The 20,776-nt window shown below is 44.0% G+C and overlaps 1 protein-coding gene across 1 annotated transcript in view; it reads left to right on the forward strand.

The window, feature by feature from the left end:
* The window catches only part of LOC135512758 (potassium/sodium hyperpolarization-activated cyclic nucleotide-gated channel 2-like), a 74,034-nt gene that overhangs the window by 47,908 nt on the left and 5,350 nt on the right, over positions 1-20,776 (forward strand). The window contains exons 5-7 of the mRNA XM_064935103.1: positions 4,239-4,385; positions 6,238-6,478; positions 8,730-8,894. Coding sequence (XP_064791175.1) covers positions 4,239-4,385; positions 6,238-6,478; positions 8,730-8,894 — 553 coding nt within the window. The remainder of the gene's footprint in view (positions 1-4,238; positions 4,386-6,237; positions 6,479-8,729; positions 8,895-20,776) is intronic.

Here is a 20,776-nt window from a genome sequence, read left to right on the forward strand (position 1 = left end):
GCGAGGGTCAGCCAACGAGAGCATACAGGTCGCAGTGGTGGGTGTGTCGGAGGCTATTTTGTAAATGACATCGCCGAAGTCGAGGAACAGTAGGATGGTCAGTTTTATGAGGGTATGTTTGGCAGCATGACTGAAGGATACTTTGTTGCGAAATAGGAAGCCGATTCTAGATTTCATTTTTGATTGGAGATGTTTAATGTGAGTCTGGAAGGATAGTTTACAGTCTAACCAGACACCTAGGTATTTGTAGTTGTCCACATATTCTAAGTCAGAACCGTCCAGAGTAGTGATGGTGGCAGGTACGGGCAGCGATCGGTTGAAGAGCGTGCATTTAGTTTTACTTGCATTTAAGAGCAGTTAGAGGCCACGGAAGGAGAGTTGTATGGCATCGAAGCTCGTCTGGAGGTTAGTTAACACAGTGTCCAAAGAAGGGCCAGAGGTATACAGAATGGTGTTGTCTGCGTATAGGTGGATCAAATAATCACCAGCCGCAAGAGCGACATCATTGATGTACACAGAGAAAAGAGTCGGCCCAAGAATTGAACCCTGTGGCACCCCCATAGAGACTGCCAGAGGTCCGGACAACAGGCCCTCCGATTTGACACACTGAACTCTATCAGAGAAGTAATTGGTGAACCAGGCGAGGCAATCACTTGAGAAACCAAGGATGTTGAGTCTGCCAATAAGAATGTTGTGATTAACAGAGTCGAAAGCCTTAGTCAGGTCGATGAATACGGCTGCACAGTAATGTCTCTTATCGATGGCGGTTATGATATCGTTTAGGACCTTGAGCGTGGCTGAGGTGCACCCATGACCAGCTCTGAAACCAGATTGTATAGCAGAGAAGGTACGGTGGGATTCAAAATGGTCTGTGATCTGTTTGTTAACTTGGCTTTCGAAGACCTTAGAAAGGCAGGGTAGAATAGATATAGGTCAGTAGCAGTTTGGGTCTAGAGTGTCTCCCCACTTGAAGAGGGGATGATCGCGGCATTTTTCCAATCGATGGGAATCTCAGACGATACGAAAGAGAGGTTGAACAGGCTAGTAATAGGGGTTGCAACAATTTCGGCAGATAATTTTATTAATATGACTATCCACTGTATGTCTAACTGCTATGTTCAATGAAAAAGCTAAATATTTTTATATAGCTCTCTATTTAAGAGCAATTGGAGGCCACGGAAGGAGAGTTGTATGGCATTGAAGCTTGCCTGGAGGTTTGTTAACACAGTGTCCAAAGAAGGGCCAGAAGTATACAGAATGGTGTCGTCTGCGTAGAGGTGGATCAGAGACTCACCAGCAGCAAGAGCGACTTCATTGATGTATACATAGAAGAGAGTCGGTCCAAGAATTGAACCCTGTGGCACCCCCATAGAGAATGCCAGAGGTCCGGACTGCAGACCCTCCGATTTGACACACTGAACTCTATCAGAGAAGTAGTTGGTGAACCAGGCGAGGCAATCATTTGAGAAACCATGATGGGTAGGGACCGGTGGTATGAAAACCAAGGTTGTTGATTACAAACGCAACATATTTCACCATTGTTTCTGTCTGATTCTGCATCTTCATAGTACTCTATTCACGTTTTATAATTAAATGGAAGCTGAAAAGGTTGTCCGTGGTTGGAAGGGGGAGTTCACTGTATTGTTTTAATACACAGCTAAGTCACATGATTAAGCTACCTTCTTCTTCTCTGTCCACGTGTTTCGCGTTGTGTGTGTGACAGGTGTGTGCATTGTTAACTGAAATCCAGTGATGCTTGGAACTAGAATAAAACCCAATTTTCTGCTCTTATATCAAGGGATGAGCAAATACCCTGCTTATTCTTCAGTTGCAGCAACAGTACACATGAAAGGGCACCATTTTACACTACTGTCTATACATGAAAGGGCACCATTTTACACTACTGTCTATACATGAAAGGGCACCATTTTACACTACTCTCTATACATGAAAGGGCACCATTTTACACTACTCTCTATACATGAAAGGGCACCATTTTACACTACTGTCTATACATGAAAGGGCACCATTTTACACTACCGTGACTACAGTATATGTTTTTCATTAAACCCAGCGTTAAATATGTTTTGATGAGGCAGAATTGACACATTTCGATTGGCAGCTACCTCAAAGAGAGAAGGAAACACTGGATTTTAACACTGAACATGGTTTGAATCATTGAAATTCAATTTGAGCAGGGACCTTCTCTCTATGAACAAGCATAGAGTAAACTTAGAGTACTACAGTCCAGCCACCACTTTACAAACATCAGATCAGAACTACCCCTGTGCATATACCCATCAATTCCACTGGAAGTAACTTACATCTATGCCTCTTAGAATAGTACCCAAGTACAGGAATGCATGATGCTCCAATTAATACCCTGTGATTCACTGAATACAGTCATCATCATCATGCCAAAGAGTGGTTCCATGTCCAATAATATGACTACTGTTGCCAGATAAACAGTTGTGGCAGGGTTATATTGGCGTGTGTTGACTGAGAGCAGGCCTGTGGTTTAATATATATGTCAACTAGAGCCTGGTACACATCTGACATACTCTGACACAGTCAATGACTCAAATGTAAATGTGGGAAATCTCTGGGGCTTTCTGGAGCTGTCACTTTTCCTCAACAACTAAATGTTTTCCCTCTCCCAGCAGCATAAATAGGTCAGGTGATTGCTGTGAACGTGTCTTCCTTGTCTTCCCTATGTATGTGTAACAGTATAACTTTAAACCGTCCCATCGCCGGGCACGAACCAGGGACCCTCTGCACACATCAACAACAGTCACCCTCGAAGTGTCGTTACCCATCGCTCCAAGGGGAACTACTACTTCAAGGTCTCAGAGCAAGTGACGTCACCGATTGAAACGCTATTTAGCGTGAACCACCGCTAACTAAGCTAGCGTTTCACATCCGTTACATATGTTTATGTTCAATGTACAGTAAGAGGTATAGGACCACATATGTTTAGCTCATGGTTTCATGGATATGCAATAGGTTGTTTATGGTGAATGGTATTGTATGAGAATGCATACAACAACCACAATGCATTGAGTACTAGTGTTAATATCCTCATGACCTTAAAATAATAATTAGGTTAAATATACATTTGTCAAACGTTGTCTAAGCATCTATCGGAGTCCAACACGTGAATGCGTACACACAGCAGTGTTCTAGAATATTGGACCGTTGGCTTTCATACTTTTCAAATTCTCAGCGCTGCAAGAGCAATTTCTCCAACCCTCACCCCATTCAAATGGATGGCTGACGAGTACGTGGAGCCGCATTGGTTGGGAATTTGGGGAGTTGCACATTCGGGCTGTGCATCGCCTGAGGACGTTGGTCTCAGAGCCGCATTGCTATGTCTGCCAAACATATATTTTTTGACAAACTGTTCCTTTAATAAGCAGGTGCTAACTCCAGTCCATGAGTGCCCCCAACAGTACATATTGTTGATGTGGCCCCGGAAATGCACACCTGATTCTACTTGTTAACTGATCATTGATCCCTTGACAAGTTGATGTGGTGTTTTTGTCCGCGCTACAACAAAAATGTGTGCTGTTGACTCGAGGATCAGAGTTCGGAGACACTGCTGTAGAGCATATTCCACATTCTCCATTTATATCAACCTGCACTCAGGGGTAGACGTAACATTGTAAATGAAAATCAGGACACTCAAATTAGTATTACATACCATACCAAATGTAACATATCATTAATTTATGGATGTCCATCATCCATTTCATATGATATGTTACAAATTACAATTCATGATATGTTACGAATTTGTAATAGGTATGATATGTTACAAATTACAATTTGTTGTGACTAACATTAGCTAGGTGGCTAACATTAGCTAGACTAGGGGTTAGGTTAAGGTTAGGGTTAGGGTTAAGGATTGGTTTATGGTTAGGAATTAGGTTAAAGGGTTAAGGTTAGGGAAGGGTTAGCTAACATGCTAAGTAGTTGAAAAGTAGCTGAAAAGTAGTAAGTAGTTGTAAAGTGGCTAATTAGCTAAAATGCTAAAGTTGTCCATGATGAGATTCGAATGCGCAGCCATTGGGTTGCTAGACGTTAAAAGCCCAACCAACCACCCTCCTTTCATTTTTGCCTTCAGTAATCTTCTGTCTTATGTAACCATACCAAACGTAACATATCATGCTAATTTGAGTGTCCCCTCTTTCTTCCCTCTTTCTTTCTCTTTCCCTCTCCCTCTATTTCTTTTTCTCTAGTACAAACAAGTGGAGCAGTACATGTCTTTCCACAAACTGCCGGCTGACTTCCGACAGAAAATCCATGACTACTATGAACACAGATACCAGGGCAAGATGTTTGATGAGGAGAGCATCCTGGAGGAGCTTAATGAACCACTGCGGGAGGTAAAACAACCAAACACACCATTAAAAACCCTGACAAGGTCTTACACTTAAAGAAAGGAACAAAGGAACTGAAAAACGATGTCCTTGCCCCAGATGTCTTTTGCAAACATGCCCACTGAGAACTTCTGAAGTTCTGAACCACTTCTTTTAAATCACAAAAAAATCAAATCATACTTTATTGGTCACATGCTCCGAATACCACAGGTGTAGACTTTACAGTGAAATGCTTACTTATGAGCCCGTTCCCAACAATGCAGAGTTAAAAAGTAAGACAAATATTTACTGAATTAAAAAGGAAATAGTAACTCAATTAAAACAACAACGAGGCTATACACAAGGAGTACCAGTACCAGGTCAATGTGCAGGTGTACGAGGTAGCTGAGGTAATTGAAGTAATACAGTATTTACATGTGGGTAGGGATAAAAGTGACTAGGCCATCAGGATATATAATAAACAGAGTAACAGCAGCGTGAGTGAAAGTGTGTCTGTGTACGTGCTGGTGTGTTGGAGTGTCAGTGTAGTATGTGTGTGGGTAGAGTCTAGTAGGTGTGCAAGAGCCAGTGAAAGGGGGTCAGTGCAAAACCATCAAGATAAATGAAGAAGTAATAAAGGTGGTCAATTTAAATAGTCTGGGTGGCCATTTGATTGATTGACTGTTCAGCAGTCTTATGGCTTGGGGGTGGAAGCTGTTCAGGTGCCTTTTGGTCCAAGACTTAGCGCTCCGGTACTGCTTGCCGTGCAGTAGCAGAAAGAACAGTCCATGACTTGGGTGGCTGGAGTCTTTGACAATTTTTAGGGCCTTCCTGACACCGCCTGATATAGAGGTCCTGGATGTCAGGAAGCTTGGCCTCAGTGATGTACTGGGTCGTACGCACAACCCTCTGTAGCACCTTGCAGTCGGATGCCGAGCAGTTGCCATACCAAGCGCTGGTGCAGCTGTAGAACGTTTTGAGGATCTGAGGACCCATGCCAAATCTTTTCAGCCTCCTGAGGGGGAAGAGGCGTTGTCGTGCCCTCTTCCCGACTTTGTTGGTGTGTTTGGACCATGATATGTCCTTAGTGATGTGGACACAGAGGAACTTGAAGCTCTCAACCCGCTCCACTGCAGCCCCGTTGATGTGAATTGGGGTGTGTTCGGCCCTCCGTTTTCTATAGTCCACAATAAGCTCATGGTGATTTTAGGCTTGTGTGAGGCTGCTCGGCCATGGAAACCCATTCCCTGAAACTCCCGACGAACAGTTCTTGTGCTGACATTGCTTCCTGAAACTCCCGACGAACAGTTCTTGTGCTGACATTGCTTCCTGAAACTCCCGACGAACAGTTCTTGTGCTGACATTGCTTCCTGAAGCTCCCGACGAACAGTTCTTGTGCTGACATTGCTTCCAGAGGCAGCTTGGAACACAGTAGTAAATGTTGCAACCAAGGACAGAAGATTTTAAGTGCTTCAGCACTCGGCGGTCTCGTTCTGTGAGCTTGTGTGTCCTACCACTTCGCAGCTGAGCCGTTGTTGCTCCTAGATGTTTCCACTTCAGAATAATAGCACTTGCAGTTGACCGGGGCAACTCTAGCAGGACAGTAATTTTACAAACTAACTTGTTGTAAAGGTGTCATCCTGTGACGGTGCCACGTTGAAAGTCAGCTCTTCAGTAAGGTCATTCTACTGCCAATGTTTGTCTATGGAGATTGCGTGGGTGTGTGCTCAATTTTATACACCTGTCAGCAACAAATGTGGCTGAAATAGCCTGAATCTACTCATTTGAAGGGGTGTCCACATACCTTTGTGTATGTAGTGTATGTTAGTCTTAGACTTAACAATTCAAATTCAGTTACATTAATTATATTTTCCCTCAGGAAATTGTCAACTTCAACTGCCGTAAGCTGGTGGCATCCATGCCCCTGTTTGCCAATGCCGACCCCAACTTTGTGACAGCCATGTTGACCAAGCTCCGCTTCGAGGTCTTCCAGCCCGGAGATTACATCATCAGGGAGGGCACCATCGGCAAGAAGATGTACTTCATCCAACATGGTGTGACCAGCGTGCTGACCAAAGGAACTATGGGCATGAAGCTTTCTGATGGATCCTACTTTGGAGGTATGCTCAACAATATACATATATATATATATCTTTTATTTTATTCAATTCGATTGTATTCTATCGTGGTACTGATAACATACATCTACTGTAGAACAGATATAAAATAAGTTACAGTACATTCATGTAGACTTAATTCACATTCATTTCTCGCTCTAAATCAGGGATCATCAAGTACATTTTTTTTCTGGTCAGGGGGCCTGAACGTATTTACCGATAATTTGTAGACTGCAAATTGACCGAAAGAAGACCAAACCGAAAAAATATCTGACTAAAACATAACATTTGTATACAATATTTTATGTGAAGGAATACTTGGGAACAGCTTTTTTTAAATAAAAATGACTTGGAGCTGATTTCCTGGTGTTTTTACATTCTTTTATGTCCAACAATACAATTTATTTTATTTTAATAAAAAATAAAACCACCTGCGGCCCACCAGTTGGGGAACCCTGCCCTAAATCCTATGATCCAAACCACTAATGTCTCAACTATGTTAATATAAAAATTGTAGCATGCAAGATAAAATAAAAACACCCTGACATTTGACTTATTCTCGCTAGTCTTTTCGCCCTGCAGCCAGTTTTGTCCCCATTTCCCATGCAGTCTGTCCTCTTCCCTGCCTGTTTTCAGATGCATCGCTGCTGTTGATCCACAAAAAAAGCACAACTTTTCCCAATGTGTCTGGGCCATGTTCTTGGGGCATTCTTCACATCCGGCTCCTCTTCAGAAGAGCAGAGTTCAGTTCAGTGGTGCTGTGGGTTGGTCTGTGAGGTGCCAGGAGCCAAGGGCGGATGCTGAAGGAGAGAGATCTACAGCAGCACCCACGGCTCATAAATAACAGCTAATTAGTCCACAGAACACCAATGACAGAGCAATTAGTAATGTCAACCGTCGACGTTCAAAGCCAAGCCATTATACTTTATGCCACCAGGAGGCCAACCCTTCTCTACATGGCATGGGCTCGGCACAAGCTTGAATCAGAATGTCTGTTGGATTTGTGGTGGCATTTGCTGATTCATCTGCTATTATTTACAATTAATAATATTACTGGAGAAGATACCGTATTTTGGTCATGTTGTTATAGTATGATGAGGACATATGGAAAGAAGGTAGAAACTAGGTACTGTAATAGTTGCCCTAAGATAAATTAAATGTGGGCATAAGGGAAACAACATGGCCCATATTTGCCGTAATTTGTTTTTAAAGGAGGAAATACCAGAGTGAGTAAATGGGTGTAGTAGAGTCAGAATCACATCCCAGCATTGTGTTCTGCTGCTTGCCTCTGCAGCGCTCGGCACAGCGGAGAGAACGGAATCTCATTAATCTTGTGAAGAACTGTAAATCCCCCATCAGATAGCGGAGAGACACAGGGCCGCGCTGACACTCAAGGTCACACTTTAATACCCTGTGAATAAGGAGCCATTTTGAGAGTGGGAGGGGAGCTGGGGTGGAGAGGGTTTGTCACTGCGGCTTACTGACAAGATTATTATGTAAATGTATAACTCATGAATGGAACATCCCTTTGTTGCTCTTTAATGGTATGTGGGCCTCTGTCCAGCCGGCAGTAGCTGATCTTTTACTTGACTGCGCTTCTTGTTAAATCCTATTTTTCCATGGTCCCCGGGGGGTTGCCTACCACTGTAAAAGCTGATATGTAGAGTGGAGCCAGTGCAGTTCCCCCATGCATACAGTAAATAGTCCCCCCCCTTTACTGAGAGCCAGAGGATACCCTTCACACGCGACAGCAGAGCGAGGGGGGAGAACGGGGAGGCAGCAGAGTAAAAAGAGCATATGGTTGTCAAGACAACCATCAGTCACAGGCCAGAGAAGGAAGGGTAACACCTGAATGTAATGAACCTTGGCTCTACTACGTATCCAATCCTGTAGCTCCCTCCATACACTAAGCAGTCTCAGCAGGGTCTTTGGTTTAAATGCCTTTCTCCTCTCTGTATTCATGCTCTGTATCCTCTCTGTAAATGACCTATGTCCACATGTGATACATTGATACTGTAGGATTGTGTGTGCATTGTATTTGAATCATAGTGTAGCAGTGTTTTATAAGATAGAAATAAGAAGAATAACGAGTGTGACATGTCCAAGGGAACTTTGCCATGGGGATCATGACATTCGAATGGCTCATGTTTCTTTGACATGTTTTCTGTAGCTGAGTTACAGTAATGATGCTCCCTCTGGCCGTGTAGTAATTGTGTCTGTCCCTGACCGTCCTGTCTCTCTCTCTCTCCCTCAGAGATCTGTCTGTTGACCCGAGGCAGACGGACGGCCAGTGTGCGAGCGGACACCTACTGCCGTCTCTACTCCCTGTCTGTGGATAACTTCAATGAGGTGCTGGAGGAGTACCCAATGATGAGACGAGCCTTCGAGACTGTGGCCATCGACCGACTGGACCGGATAGGTGAGACCAACCCACCCACTGACCAATAAATAAGCCACTGACCCATACAGGATTAGCTATGCGCGTAGTTGAGGCATTTTGTCATTCACAGAATCAGCAGAACAAAAACAGACAAACTGTATTCTATCAATGGAACCTACTGTAACTATGCCACTAATCATTTCTCTTTGACTTCCCTGGTTCCTTTGATTTAATTTTGGACCCTTTATTTAGATGCAGCTGGTGTATCTTCAGCATATGATTTTCACAAGATATGATTATTATCTCAAAATGACTGTGTGTGCCGTCCTCCCCTGGGTTTACTGTAAATGTGCTCTCAGGAGGAGTGATGCTCATTTGTGAAAGGGACTGCTCAGCACACTGTCTAAACAGCTTCCTTATGCTCTCCTCTTCTGTGTGGAAGGGAGGAAGTTACCGTATTCTCTCTTGGTTGCTGCGTTACCTCCGGTGTTGCTACGCTGTCAGTCACTCAGCTATCATCAGAAAGCACCTGGTTAGTGAATTCCGAGCTTTGAGTGTAAACATATAAATGATTAAACAGTGAAGGCAAGGTCAATGTGATGCTGATGTCACCGCTCGGTGACGTGCAGGGGCCCTGCATCCACCACCTGCCAGCGGTTGCCATAGCAGCCAGATTCCACATCAAGTACGAGACATTCGGTTTCACACATTCAGATGAGATTGAGTTGTCTTTGATCTTTGACAACAGATTAATACCTAACCTGAATAGAGCATAGGGGAGCAAGAAAGGTTTAATATTCTGTTTAATTCCATTCATGTCCGTAACAGAAATGTAAAATGTATTTTAGTACACTTGTTCTCTGAGCTTACTGATGGACGAATCTGAAGACATCTTTTAAATCAGCCAAAGCATTTGTCTACAATGTGAGTTGTTGATATTGTACTATATTTTGTCTCCGGACACATGGGGTTACTGTTTTTACACATTTCATGAATCACGTCATGTGAATGAATACATGTTTAAATGATTCAATCTTTTAAAAAATGTTGGTATATAGATTGTCCAGAACAATATATACAGTGCAATCGGAAAGTATTCAGACCACTTGACTTTTTCCACATTTTACAGCCTGACACTAAAATTGATTAAATCATTTTCGCCCCCCCCCTAATCATCTATACACAATACCCCATAATGGGTATTAGTCCTGAGCACTCTGGAGCAGGTTTTCATCATGGATCTCTCTGTACTTTTCCCCATTCATCTTCCCCTCAATCCTGACTAGTCTCCCAGTCCCTGCCGCTGAAAAGTATCCTCACAGCAAGATGCTGCCGCCACTATGCTTTACCTGTAGGGATGGTGCCAGGTTTCCTCCAGACGTGACACATGGCATTCAGGCCAAAGAGTTTAATCTTGATTTCATCAGACCAAATAATCTTGTTTCTCAAGGTCTGAGAATCTTCAGGTGCCTTTTGGCAAACTCCAAGCAGGCTGTCATATGTCTTTTACTGAGGATTGGCTTTCGTCTGGCCACTACCATAAAGGCCTGATTGGTGGAGTGCTGTAGAGATGATTGTCCTTCTGGAAGGTTCTCACATCTCCACAGAGGAACTATGTAACTCTTTCAGTGTGACCATCGTGTTCTTGGTCACCTCCCTGACCAAGGCCCTTCTCCCCCAATTGCTCAGTTTGGCTGGGTGGCCAGCTCTAGGAAGAATCTTTGTGCTTCCAAACTGCTTCCATTTAAGAATGGTGGAGGCCACTGTGTTCTTGGGGACCTTCAATGCTTCAGAAATGTTTTGGTACCCTTCCCCAGATCTGTGCCTCGACACAATCCTGCCTCGGAGCTCTACGGACAATTCCTTCAACCTCATGGCTTGGTTTTTGCTCTGACATGCACTGTCAACTGTGGGACCTTATATAGACAGGTGTGTGCCTTTCCAAATCATGTCCAATCAATTGAATTTACCACAGGTGGACTCCAATCAAGTTGTAGAAACATCTCAAGGATGATCAATGGAAACAGGATGCACCTGAGCTCAATTTTGAGTCTCGCAGCAAAGGGTCTGAATACTTATGTAAATAAGGTATTTCTGTGTTTTATTTTGTATACATTTGCAAAACACTCAAAAAAGATGCTTATGCTTTGTCATTATGGGGTATTGTGTGTAGATTGATGAGGAAATTGTTTTATTTTAGAATAAGGCTGTAACGTAACAAAATGTGGAAAAAGCAAATGAGTCTGAATACTTTCAGAATGCACTGAATATACCAAGCACTAGGAACACCTTTAGAACAGCCCATCCAAACACACTCTATTTTACACACACACCGCTAGAGTACATGCAGTATAAGGAAATCCAGTGCAAGTCAATGGAGACTGCAGAGTGAGTCATTTTACAGCAATTTCCTTAACTCAATATTAGGAAGGTTTCACAGAACATATATTGTGTTGCACCCCCTTTTGCCTTCAGAACAGCCTCAATTCATTGGGACTCTATAAGGTGTCGAAAGCATTCCACAGGGATGCTGGCCCATGTTGGCTCCAATTCTTCCACAGTTGTCAAGTTGGCTGGATGTCCTTTGGGTGGTGTACAATTCTTGATACAAACTCAGCAGAGTTGCTGTTCTTGACACAAACTGGTGCGCCTACTACCATCCCTCGTTCAAAGGCACTTAAATATTTTGTCTTGCCTGTTCACCCTCTGAATGGCTCACGTAAACAATCCATGTCTCAATTGTATCAAAACTTCAAAATCCTTCTTTAACCCGTCTCCTCCCCTTCATCTACGCTGATTGGAGTGGATTTGACCGAGGACTTCAATAAAGGATCATAGCTTTTATCTGTGTTTTTAATGCTTTGTACACTCAGTATATACAAAACAAATATCTAAAGAAATCCACACACACACACACTCTCTCACATACACAACCCTAGAATATATGCTTTATAAGTAAATTCAATGGAGACTGGATCTCTCTCTCAGATCTTAAGAATTGTTGGTGTGTGTGTATATATATATATACACACACACAACAACAATTCTTAAGATTTCTTATGAATGTGTCTTGTGAATGTTTTGCATTCATACCAAACAATTTGATTTGTGGCACGCTTTTGATATTGTGCTAAATATTGTACAAGCACGCGAATGGGTTCATTCGTCTGCTGTTTAGCTATTCTCTAGATTTACTGACAACAGAAGCATCCTGGATCAAAGGCTTAGTTTTGTAAGTGGCCAGACTAAACAGTCACTGGGTAGAAAGCTAATGAATTCCAGATCTAAACAGTAATTCAGAGGATGGTAATTCTCTGTTAACCTTGGAGTTATTTTGGTCTTTTTCCGACACCTTCACCTAAAGCATCCAAAGAAATCCTGTTTATAAAGTCTTGTAGTTTACACAATGTCAGGACAGGAGACTATGATCCTTCTGTTTAGCAGATCAGGGTGTGTACTACAGTGCTCTGGCGCCTTTAGATGTCTATGGAAGAGACAGTAGACTAGACTTATTGAACTCTATCCTGACCCTAAGGAAACATAATAGACTTGGCCCTTTTGGCCTGGGGCCTATAGCAGCCAACCACTCTGCAGTCAACTGAACTGTGTTGTACCATGCTAGCTAGTTATGCAGCTTGAATTAGAGTTAATGTCTCTGTCAGACTGTATTTTCCATGTTCTCCCAGTCCCTCAGACTCATGTTTCAAATCCACCTGATGTTTTCATGTGGGTGTCACTCTATTTGTTTTCAAAAGCCTGATGGAGACAGACAAGTTGAACATCCCCTGCTGATAGGGAGAAAAACAGAGAGTAGTAAAGATGAAACTCTGAAACTTGAGAGGGGGCGGAAGTAATAATCCTGGGAGTTTTTTTTAATGCGCGTTCAACTAGAAATGTTTTGAACACTGGAGAGATGAGAGAGATGGATCTGTGATCTTACTTGGCCGCCTGCGTGAGCTCCGTGAAGGAGGCAATTTCAGCTGCAAATTGGTTTCTCCCCCAGCACCACCACCAACCCAGGCCCACACAACCACTACACACATGCACATGTTGATCCACCTCATGTTTGAGAAAACACAGGCCACCCATCCTCACACCCTTGTGTTTACAATTCAGGTGGTGCATGCTATAGATGGGACGATTAACTGAAAATTGCAGACCGACATTGCCTGCCTCTTACCAAAGCATTTTGCTTACGTCCGTAAACTGGTAATTAGGCTACACAATGTTTTTTAGGGTTCTATTCAAACCATTATTTGGTCAACTGTAATGTGCATTAACCTGCTTCCTGCAAGTAAAGTATCTGCCCCTCCGCCCCTGTTTCGCTGCCCGCTCTCAATCCCTCCCCCCACCTTGTGCACGGAGTGAAGGGAGCATACAAACAACATTTCAAAATGTAATTGCAGGAAAAACACTTTTTGCCTAATCTTACTGTTGTTAAAGAGAGGAGAGTCTCAGCTTTCTGTATGTATGAAAAACATTTCTCAACACTAAATATTGAGAAATTACCAGCGCTTTACAAACAGAGTAAATAATTGAGGTGATGCGTTGGCGGAACCGAGCACACCATTTGTGGTGAATACATCATCAAGTGCCAACATAGGCCTAACCAATGGAACGTTTTTTGTTGGATATTAATTAGATCAATTACATGGCTATCTAGCAACAATATCATATTTAGGGTTGGCAATCTAGCTAATATGTTTTGACTTCCACTTCCTTAGGTGTTGAATTATGTAGTATATAGCCCAAGCCAATATGCACAAAAAGATGCAGGTGACTTCATCTCTAAAGAGCCCCAAATTAATCTGATCATTCTAGATCCTGTTTTGACTCTGTCATGTCTGTCACATGTGCTGAGTGTGAACCTGCTTTCATCTGTGAAGAGCACAGGGCGCCAGTGGCGAATTTGCCAATCTTGGTGTTCTCTGGCAAATGCCAAACGTCCTGCACGGTGTTGGGCTGTAAGCACAACCCCCGCCTGTGGACGTCGGGCCCTCATACCACCCTCATGGAGTCTGTTTCTGACCGTTTGAGCAGACACATGCACATTTGTGGTCTGCTGGAGGTCATTTTGCAGGGCTCTGGCAGTGCTCCTCCTACTCTTCCTTGCACAAAGGCGGAGGTAGCAGTCCTGCTGCTGGGTTGTTGCCCTCCTACAGCCTCCTCCACGTCTCCTGATGTACTGGCCTGTCTCCTGGTAGCGCCTACATGCTCTGGACACTACGCTGACAGACACAGCAAACCTTCTTGCTACAGCTCGCATTGATGTTCCATCCTGGATGAGCTGCACTACCTGAGCCACTTGTGTGGGTTGTAGATTCCGTTTCATGCTACCACTAGAGTGAAAGCACCGCCAGCATTCAAAAGTGACCAAAACATCAGCCAGGAAGCATAGGAACTGAGAAGTGGTCTGTGGTCACCACCTGCAGAACCACTACTTTATTGGGGGTGTCTTGCTAATTGCCACCTGTTGTCTATTCCATTTGCACAACAGCATGTGAAATTTATTGTCAATCAGTATTGCTTCCTAAGTGGACAGTTTGATTTCACAGAAGTGTGATTGACTTGGAGTTACATTGTGTTGTTTAAGTGTTCCCTTTATTTTTTTGAGCAGTATATATATATATATAAACATGAACATGTTAGATGAAATAGCTAACGTTTTTCATGTCTTACTTGGCACCTTAAAAGTCCTGCCGCTAACGGAAAGTGACTGTGCATAAGAAAAATATACAGTACCAGTCAAAAGTTTGGACACACCTACTCATTCAAGGTTTGTCTTTATTTTGAATATTTTCTACATTGTAGAATAATAGTGAAGACATGAAAACTATGAAATAACACATATGGAATCATGTAGTAACCAAACAATTGTTAAACAAATCCAAATATATTTGAGATTCTTCAAAGAAGCCACCCTTTGCCTTGATGACAGCTTTGCAAACTCTTGGCATTCTCTCAACCGGCTTCATGAGGTAGTCACCTGAAATGCATTTCAATTATCAGGTATGCCTTGTTAAAAGTGAATTTGTCAAATGTCTTTCCTTCTTAATGCATTTGAGCCAATCAGTTGTTTTGTGACAAGGTAGAGGTGGTATACAGAAGACAGCCCTATTTGGTAGAAGACCAAGTCCATATTATGGTAAGTACAGCTCAAATAAGCAAAGACAAACGACAGTCCATCATTACCTTAAGACATGAAGCTCAGTCAACCTGGTATATTTCAAGAACTTTGAAAGTTTCTTCAAGTGCAGTCGCAAAAACCATCAAGGGCTATGATGAAATTGGCTCTCATGAGGACCGCCACAGGAAAGGAAGACCCAGAGTTACCTCTGCTGCAGAGGATAAGTTCATTCGAGTTACCAGCCTCAGAAATTGTAGCGCAAATAAATGCTTCACAGAGTTCAAGTAACAGACACATCTGAACATCAATTTTTCAGAGGAGACTGCATGAATCAGGCCTTCATGGTCAAATTGCTGCAAAGAAACAACTACTAAAGGACACCAATAAAAAGAAGAGACTTGCTTGGGCCAAGAAACATGAGCAATGTACCTTAGACCGGTGGAAATTTGTCCTTCGGTCTGATAAGTCCAAATGTGCGATATTTGGTTCCAACCACCGTGTCTTTGTGAGACGCAGAGTAGGTGAATGGATGATCTCCGCATGTGTGGTTTTTCAAGAGGACAATGACTCAAAACACACCTTCAGGCTGTGAAAGGGCTATTTGACCAATAAGGAGAGTGATGGAGTGCTGCATCAGATGTCCTGGCTTCCACAGTCACCCGACCTCAATCCAATTGAGATGGTTTGGGATGAGTTGGACCGCAGAGTGAAGGAAAAGCAGTCAACAAGTGCTCAGCATACAGTTGAAGTCAGATGTTTACATACACCTTAGCCAAATACATTTAAACTCAGTTTTTCACAATTCCTGACATTTAATCCTAGTAAAAATTCCCTGTCTTAGGTCAGTTAGGATCACCACTATATTTTACGAATGTGAAATGTCAGAATAATAGTAGAGAGAATTATTTATTTCAGCTTTCATACCCTTCATCACATCCCCAGTGTCACGCCCTGGTCAAAGTTTATTGTGTTTGTCTTAATTTATTTGGTCAGGCCAGGGTGTGACATGGGTTTATTGTGGTGTGTTTTGTCTTGGGGTTTTGTTAGGTATTGGGTGTGTGGCTTAGTGGGGGTATCTAGCATAGTCTATGGCTGTCTGGAGTGGTTCTCAATCAGAGGCAGGTGTTTATCGTTGTTTCTGATTGGGAACCATGTTTAGGCAGCCATATTCTTTGTGTGTTTCGTGGGTGTTTGTCCTTAGTGTCCTTGTTCCTGTCGCTGTGTTAGTTTTCACTAGTATAGGCTGTTTCGGTTTTCGTTACGTTCATTTACGTTCTTTGTTTTTGTATTGATTTGTGTTTACGTTTGTTGATTAAACATGGATCAAAATCTACACGCTGCATTTTGGTCCGACTCTCCTTCGCCTACAGAAAAACGTTACAGAATCACCCACCGCAAACGGACCAAGCAGCGTGTTAACAGGCAGGTGCAGCGAAAGGAGGAATGGACATGGGAAGACGTTTTGGATGGCAAAGGTTGTTACACTTGGGAGGAGATACTGGCTGGAAGAGATCGCCTCCCATGGGAACAGGTGGAGGCACTTAGGAGAGCAGAGGCAGCCGGAGAGAGGAGCCGGCAATATGAGGGAACACGGTTGGCAAGGAAGCCCGAGTCAGCCCCAAAAGTTTCTTGGGGGGCTCACAGGGAGTAGGGCTACGCCAGGTAGGAGACCTGTGCAAACTCCCTGTGCTTACCGGGGGCTAGAGAGACCGGGCAGGCACCGTGTTATGCAGTGATGCGCACGGTGTCCCGAGTGCAGGTGCATAGCCCGGTGCGGTATATACCAGCTCCTCGTATTGGCCGGGCTAGAGTGGGCATCGAGCCAGATAAAGTTGGGCAGGCTCGGTGCTCAAGAGCTCCAGTGCGCCTGCACAGTCTGGTCTACCCAGTACCACCTCCACACCCCAGCCCTCTGGTGGCAGCTCCCCGCACCAGGCTTCCTGTGCGTGTCCTCGGCCCAGTACCACCAGTGCCAGCACCACGCATCAGACCTACTGTGCACCTCGCCTGTTCAGCGCAGCCAGAGCTGCCAGCCTGCATGGAGCAGCCAGAGCTGCCAGCCTGCATGGAGCAGCCAGAGCTGCCAGCCTGCATGGAGCAGCCAGAGCTGTCAGTCTGCATGAAGCAGCCAGAGCTGCCAGTCTGTATGGAGCAGCCAGAGCGGCCAGTCTGCATGAAGCAGCCAGAGCCGCCAGTCTGCCCAGCACCGCCAGTGCCGCCAGTCTGCCCAGTGCCGCAGTCTGCCCAGTGCCGCCAGTCTGCCCAGAACCACCAGTCAGCCAGGATCTGCCGGAACCGCCAGTCAGCCAGGATCTGGCGGGCTTCCTCTCAGTCCCGAGCTTCCTCTCAGTGCTGAGCTTCCCCTCAGTCCCGAGCTGTCTCTGCCCCGAGCTGCCCCTCTGTCTCGAGCTGCCCCTCTGTCCCGAGCTGCCCCTCAGTCCACTGGGATTCTGGGTGAGGACTACTAAGCCATGGTCGGCCGCGAAGGTGGACTATCCTAGGACGCGAGGAGGGGGACAAAGACATTTATAGTGTGGGTTCCCGTCCCGCACCGGAGCCGGAGCCGCCACCATGGACGGACGCCCACCCCGACCCTCCCTATTGTTTTGATGTGCGTCCGGGAGTCCGCACCTTGATAGGGGGTTCTGTCTCGCCCTGGTCTATATTTATTATGTTTATCTTCATTTATTGGGTCAGGCCAGGGTGTGACATGGGTTTATTTGTGGTGTGTTTCGTCTTGGGGTTGTGTGGGGTGTATAGCATAGTCTATGGCTGCCTGAGGCGGTTCTCAATCAGAGTCAGGTGATTATCGTTGTCTCTGATTGGGAACCATATTTAGGTAGCCATATTCTTTGTGTGTTTCGTGGGTGATTGTCCTTAGTGTCCTTGTTCCTGTCGCTGTGTTAGTTTTCACTAGTATAGGCTGTTTCGGTTTTCGTTACGTTCATTTACGTTCTTTGTTTTTGTATTGATTTGTGTTTACGTTTGTTGATTAAACATGGATCGCAATCTACACGCTGCATTTTGGTCCGACTCTCCCTCGCCTACAGAAAACCGTTACATCCACGTCCTGCTGCCGGAGCCGCCACCATGGACAGACGCCCACCCGGACCCTCCCCTATGGTTTTGGTGTGCGTCCGGGAGTCCGCACATTAGGGGGGGGGGGGTTCTGTCACGCCCTGGTCGAAGTTTATTGTGCTTGTCTTAATTTATTTGGTCAGGCCAGGGTGTGACATGGGTTTATTGTGGTGTGTTTTGACTTGGGCTTTTGTTAGGTATTGGGTGTGTGGCTTAGTGGGGGTATCTAGCATAGTCTATGGCTGTCTGGAGTGGTTCTCAATCAGAGGCAGGTGTTTATCATTGTCTCTGATTGGGAACCATATTTAGGCAGCCATATTCTTTGAGTATTTCATGGGTGATTGTTCCTGTCTCTGTGTTTGTTGTCACCAGATAGGCTGTATAGGTTTTCACGTTCCGTTTGTTGTTTTGTATTGTTCGTTCGTTCTTCTTCATTAAACATGTATCAAAGATACCACGCTGCATTTTGGTCCGCTTCTCCTTCACCAGACCAGAACCGTTACACCCAGTGGGTTAGAACTTTACATACACTCAATTAGTATTTGGTAACATTGCCTTTAAATTGTTTAACTTGGGTCAAACATTTCGGGTAGCCTTCCACAAGCTTCCCACAATAAGTTGGTTGAATTCTGGCCCATTCCTCCTGACAGAGCTGGTGTAACTGAGTCAGGTTTGTAGGCCTCCTTGCTCACACACGCTTTTTCAGTTCTGCCCACAAATGTTCTATCGGATTGAGGTCAGGGCTTTGTGATGGCCACTCCAATACCTTGACTTTGTTGTCCTTAAGCTATTTTGCCACAACTTTGGAAGTATGCTTGACCTATTTGCGACCAAGCTTTAAATTCCTGACTGATGTCTTGAGATGTTGCTTCAATATATCCACATAATTTCCCCTCCTCATGAAGTGCACTAGTCCCTCCTGCAGCAAAGCACCCCCACAACATGATGCTGCCACCCCCGTGCTTCACGGTTGGGATGGTGTTCTTTGGCTTGCAAGCCTCCCCCTTTTCCCTCCCAACATAAGGATTGTCGTTATGGCCAAACAATTGAATTTTTGTTTCATCAGACCAGAGGACATTTCTCCAAAAAGTATGATCTTTGTCCCCATGTGCAGTTGCAAACCATAGTCTGGCTTTTTTTTATGGCGGTTTTGGAGCAGTGGCTTCTTCCTTGCTGAGCGGCCTTTCAGGTTATGTCGATATAGGACTCGTTTTACTGTGGATATAGATACTTTTGTACCTGTTTCCTCCGGTATCTTCACAAGTTCCTTTGCTGTTGATCTGGGATTGATTTTCACACCAAAGTGTGTTCATTTCTAGGAGACAGCGTCTCCTTCCTGAGCGGTATGACGGCTCTGTGGTCCCATTGTGTTTATACTTGCGTACTATTGTTTGTACAGATGAACATGGTACCTTCAGGCCTTTGGAAATTGCTCCCAAGGATGAACCAAACATGTGGAGGTCTACAATTTTCTTTCTGAGGTCTTGGCTGATTTCTTTTGATTTTCCCATAATGTCAAGCAAAGAGGCACTGAGTTTGAAGGTAGGCCTTGAAATCCATCCACAGGTACACTTCCAATTGACTCAAATGACATCATTTTCTGGAATTTTCCAAGCTGTTTAAAGGCATTGTCAACTTAGTGTATGTAAACTTCTGACCCACTGGAATTGTGATACAATGAATTATAAGTGAAATAATCTGTCTGTAAACAATTTTTGGAAAAATTACTTGTGTAAAGCACAAAGTGGATGCTCTAACCGACCTGCCAAAACTCTAGTTTGTTAACAAGAAATTTATGGAGTGGTTAAAAACCAAGTTTTAATGACTTCAACCTAAGTGTATGTAAACTTCCGATTTCAAACGTATATGGTAACTCCTTCAAGACTGTTGGAAAGGCGTTCCTCATGAAGCTGGTTGAGCGAATGCCAAGAGTGTGCAAAGCTGTCATCAAGACAAAGGGTGACTACTTTGAAGGATCTCAAATTTAAAATATATTTTGATTTGTTTAACACTTCTTTGGTTACTACATGATTCCATATGTGTTATTTCATAATTTTGATGTCGTCACTATTATTCTACAATGTAGAACATAGCAAAAATACAGAAAAGCACTTGAATGAGTGTCCAAACTTTTGACAATTATTTATTGTTATCGAGCAAAATGGGTCAAGAATTCAATTGATCAGCTCTAGTACACAAACACACACAGTTAAAACATCTACAGTGAGACCACTGACACATACGGAGGCTCGAGCGTATCTTCCCTTCTCAGTGAAATATTACTGTCTGTGAATTCAGTAGCGAAGGTGCATAAAGATGGCGGCCCCCGTGTACTTACCACAGACGCCTAATTTGCTAAACTTGCTGTATTGTACAATGCTGTCCAATACTATTTTTTTTGTATTGGCATTAGCACAGTATACATGATCCCAATTTTAGCCCCAAGAAGGTGGCAATTAAAAAAATCAAAAAGTAGATTGTGCTGATTTACACATTAAACGCGTTGATTTACAAGTTGCGCACCATAGATTAAAAAGTCTGTGGCGTCATATCTTTAATAACATTTTTTTTTCTTCCCAATTTCGTAGTATCCAATTGTTAGTAGTTACTGCCTTGTCTGGTAGCCAACCTGGTAGCCAGCCGCACCAATGTGCCGGAGGAAACACCGTGCACCTAGCGACCTGGTCAGTGTGCACTGCGGTCTGGCCCGTCACAG

Source organism: Oncorhynchus masou, chromosome 24, assembly GCF_036934945.1.
Source record: "Oncorhynchus masou masou isolate Uvic2021 chromosome 24, UVic_Omas_1.1, whole genome shotgun sequence".
Lineage (NCBI taxonomy): Eukaryota > Metazoa > Chordata > Actinopteri > Salmoniformes > Salmonidae > Oncorhynchus > Oncorhynchus masou.